At 32.2% G+C, this 5,029-nt stretch overlaps 1 protein-coding gene across 1 annotated transcript; it reads right to left on the bottom strand.

The window, feature by feature from the left end:
* Positions 1-726: 726 nt before the first annotated feature.
* On the bottom strand, positions 727-4,654 carry LOC108457119 (F-box protein At3g07870-like). The gene is made up of 3 exons (XM_017755978.2): positions 3,246-4,654; positions 1,270-1,405; positions 727-1,167 (listed from the first exon to the last, which is right to left on the bottom strand). The coding sequence occupies exons 1-3, from the start codon at positions 4,430-4,432 to the stop codon at positions 1,069-1,071; spliced, it is 1,422 nt and encodes a 473-aa protein (XP_017611467.1). The 5' UTR covers positions 4,433-4,654; the 3' UTR covers positions 727-1,068.
* Positions 4,655-5,029: the final 375 nt, after the last annotated feature.

Genomic DNA, 5,029 nt, shown 5'->3' with positions numbered 1-5,029 from the left:
ATATCAATATTTCAAAAAATTAATTTATTAATTATTAACATATTAAAATATTTATAAACATTTAAATATGATTATGACAAAGAAAATAGAGAAATACAAGACAAAATATAATTTCTGGAACATGCGACCTTATTCTCTCCCAAAGAAATAGAAAAACATCAATGAGGTCTTAAGCATAACATCGTAATTCGCGTTTAAATTATCAATGTTTACAATAGATATTTATTTGAATTTCAATGTTTTGAGGATTATATTTAGAGGTTGGCATTATTTTTTATTAACTTTTATTCAAAATAAAATAATTGGTGAAATTTGCATTCACAAAATTCCAATATTGCGTTGCTTGAAATCAATGAAATATATAAAATAAAATGCAATCACAATATTTAATATTTAACAGTTGTTTATATTAATGTTTACTATCTTATAATTAAATTTAAATAAAATAATGATTCCAATTAATCCAAATGTATATATTTGTAACACAAATTAAATCGTAAAAACTTTAAAAAGCAGTTTTACATAATTCAGTAATTTTTTATAGCATTTCTCAAGTTAGATAAAAAAAAAAAAAAAAACCCTCTCAAACCAATATAAATAATATTTTAGATTAATATCAACTGGGACAAGTACTGAAATCATACAATCACTAACTTATGTTACTTCTCCCTAACTCGGACGTAAGTTTGAAATACCGATGTATCCAACTTTGGTATTTACATGCAGTTCTTTCGGAAAGTCTTCAAAGGATTATATTATATTTTCCAACATGAATGTCGACGAAAATGAAGAGTCTAAATAACATAGCTCAAAAGGTCTAGTTACACAAATCAAAGCATGCCAGTGCCGGTTCTTGGTTTATACGAAAGAGTAAGCTATTCTACTAATTAGCATACTAATTTTCCATAGTTCAACAGGAAGATGTTTCCAATATTTACAAGCACAAAAGAGCAATAACATCCACAAATCAGGCATAAAAAAAGTTCAGTTGAGGAATCGGATAATGATATTTCCGATGGACTAAGTTCATATGACAAGTCGAAACAATTTCCTTGATCATTGTTTTCTTCACATATTCCACAGTGTCAGAAACGATTTCGGAGGAGCAACTCCACGATTGATACAAGCCGTACACCTGTTCTCCGAGTTTCTTGCATATAAATTTGCCTGAAATTTTTTTAAGTTTCATGTATAATTAAATCAAAACCAATAGTAATGCATATTCAATTGGAGAATCATATACAAAATCAAGGAAACGACAGAACTCACATGATAAGTTACAGCTCCGTAAGGAACCCCAAAAGCCGGAAAACTACAGCTAGGGTTAACAAGTAGCGCTCCACAATCAGCACAATCTTGGAATTCTTCAGTACATAGTTTGTCATAGTCTTTGGTTCCTTGAATCCTATATATTAATAACTTTTAAGCTTAAAAACAACATTGGCACAGTGAAAAACACAGCATAATAACACAGTGTCAGACATGAACGCATTTGGATGGTCTTTGGGAGATAAAAATGAAAAACCGGAGCAAAATTGAATAAAAAAGACAAGGTTCATGTCTCAATCTAACAACTCAAGCATCAAGCAAGCATGTCTTAAATTATCCAGAAACTTGCAGTATATATCCTAGTTTTTAAATAGCTAAACTACTGCTTAAGTCATTAAAAGGTATGATAGGTTATATTACTTGGAATCGAGTGTGAGTATTCGGTATGGGTACGTCTCAGACACATGTTCAATTTTTTCAATGTTTTTCCATATATTTAGAAGGTCACTTGAAGGTTCTATCCCCATACCCATGCGGGACATAGGAGTTCAGCAATCATGTCAGATTTTCAGATATGGGTATAGATATGATCCTCCAAGGACCCTTTAAATAATGGAAAAACCAAGAAAAAAAAATGAATATACCTGCACTGCCAGTATCCAACACTAACACTCAAATCCGAGTACGCTTGGTACATGCTATATGGTACAAACTTCAAGCTTTACCTACGTCATGATTTCTATGAACTTATATTCACATAGTATCATGAAATATGTTATATAACCTAAGAAATAAATGGAACCTCAGAGAAACAAAAATTATATATACATATATATACACATAGATGCACACATATATATACACACACAGATAAATATGACACATACAATTTCCAATTTGCACTCATTTTAAGCAAATGCATAGTACTTCACATACATATATACATGCGTACAGACACAGACATACATAATATACATACATATACACACATACAGACAATAAACTAGATTGTGGCCCACCCACGATGTGGGTGAAAAACATTTATGAAACAAATTTATAGAAGGTTGAAATAAAAACTAAATGTGCCTTTAGTTGAAATGACAACGGGATCTCAAGTTCAAATCTTATTATACACATGTATTTTTTCTATATAAAAATATAAAAAGGCAATACTCCCCTCAAAATAATATTTGGTACCTTATAAAATAACGGATTCGGTAATTTCACAACTGAGTTGGGACTTAGTGGGTGACACCAACTCAGCAAAACACTTAAATATAAAGATATAGATACTGTCAATTAGCACTCACTTGAGACAAAGCAAATGCACGAGTACTTAATATATATATATGTACACATAGACGTACATATATATACATACCTACATACAATATATATTGCTGATTTGTACTCATTTGAAACAAAGCAAATGCATGAGTACCTAAAATATACATAAAGACATAAAGACATATGCATATATACATACATATATATGCACACACATATGTTATATAGTGCCAATTAGCACTCATTTGAAACAAAGCAAATTCACAAGTGCTTAATATATACATACACATACGTATATGCCACTCATTTGAAACAAAGCAAATTCACAAGTGCTTAATATATACATACACATACGTATATGCATATGCATATGCATATGCATATATATACACATACGGATATGCAAATATATACACATTCCTACATACGTTATGTATTGCCAATTTGCATTGAAACAAAGCAAATGCATTAGTACTTGATACATAAATACAGGCGTACATGCAAACATGGCAAATGCATGAATACTTAACATATACAGAAATACATAAATATATTACATATACACACATACATTATGTATTCCCAATTTGAATTCATCTGAAACAAAGCAAATGTGTGAATACTTACTATATACATACATATATACACATAAATACATATATGCATATAATATATACAAATACATGTACCTAGAAATTTGCTCTCCTTTAGCAACATTGTTAAGAGAAACAAGTGAAGGGGTGAAAGCAGTTGCATCAAACTGGGAACGAGTCCGGAAAAACTTAGTTCCACGAAGATTTTTGCGCTTCTGATTGTAACAAACCACTGCATCATTATTGAATAACATCAAGATTTCCCCATTGTTCAAAACAACCATGGGTTCATAGAAATCCCAACTGCCTTGTTTTGGATACAAATTCTCAATCACAAACTGCTTGGTCCAGGACTCCTTCACACCATAATCCTTCATAACCCAAATATCGAATCGCGTCGAGTTCGTAAAATAAATCATAAACAGACACCCTCCTAGCACTCCAATCCTTGAGTAATTAGTGAACTTCTTATCGGTTTCTCGGAAATGATCAGGCGGTGGGAGCGTCCCAAACTTCTCAGAATCAAAGTCGAATCTGTGTATGAATTCACTACCATTAGGAGTACAAGGAAACCAGTGAAGAGCGCCATTCAAGAAAGCATTGAAAGGCAAAGCAACAGTATCAATAGGTGCACACCCAATGCTTCTCCATGTACCAGTTCCAATGGTGTAAATCTCAGCCATTGCGTATCTATTACTCGAGTCCATTGCGGGATAATAGCTTTGCAAAACTTTGTATTGATTCATCCTAGCTGAATAACCAAGCCCCCAAAAGCTACCCCTTTGTCTGTCCTTATAAGGCGGTTGAATTGTGATGAATTCACCCAAAATCGGATTACAAACATAAATGTTATAATCTTTCTCAGATCCAACTAAACAGAGTAAACCATTGCAAGCATTCATATGAGAGATATCAATAGTCGGGAGATTTGATTTGGGAGTAAAGTTGAGTTTCGAGACCTCAAAAGTTGAACCATTGGCTTCAACATGAGCTAACTGGAGTCGTTTCGAAGCGTTTTGGAGCGGCAGCGTCTTGATTAAGATGCAAACTTGCGATTTCGAGAGTTGAAGCTTAGCAAATTCAGGATCAGAGATAAAACAAAGAAATCTCTTGCAAACGGACCTGCATTGGAAGAGGGTTTTGATTGGGAGCCTTGAGAGAATTTCGTAGATTGTACGACGCGGGAGTTGAAGGATCCTGCAAGGAAGAACCAGTGCCTCTTGATTTGGGACATGGACGATGCTGGTCGAAGCTTTAACGGCTGCTCTTTTTCTGCCATTCATTTTCTTGACGCCGTTTAAGAACCCTTTTCTTGGCTTCTTTTGCTTCAAACTTGAAATGAGTTTTTTGGAAAATACTTTGTAAAGAAGAAAGCTTGGGATTGTTTAAATTGTAAAAAAGGATTTCATTTTGGATTTGGGAAATTTTGGAAACCCTAACAGAGAGGGTTTTTGATGATAACTTTCAGAAATTTGGCTGCCAGAATAAGTCAAACTGTGAAAGATGTTGTCGAAATCCCATTACACAATTATTATATAAAAAGTGTTAATTGCATACACCATCCCTAAATTATTGTCTATATTTTAAATTAGTCCTTAATTTCCAAAACATTCTAATTGAGTCCAAAAATATCAATATTATATCAATTAGATCCTTCTAATTGAGTCCAAAACAATAAAATATTTTTATAGTGTACTATATTACTAACTTGATATTAGAATAATATTTTATTTCTTATTAAAATATGAATAATTAAAAATATTTTATTAAAATTGAAATTATAAGAAACTATTAAACCCACAAAAAATATCTAATCAAAGCCCATGATAAATACACACAAACCGTACCATAAAGGTCATCTGACCAAATAGAGCTTATTT

This window comes from Gossypium arboreum, chromosome 9, assembly GCF_025698485.1.
Source record: "Gossypium arboreum isolate Shixiya-1 chromosome 9, ASM2569848v2, whole genome shotgun sequence".
In the NCBI taxonomy this organism is placed as follows: Eukaryota; Viridiplantae; Streptophyta; class Magnoliopsida; order Malvales; family Malvaceae; genus Gossypium; species Gossypium arboreum.
The sequence above is the reverse complement of the archived record's forward strand: the minus strand, read 5'-3'. Positions and strand labels throughout refer to the sequence as shown.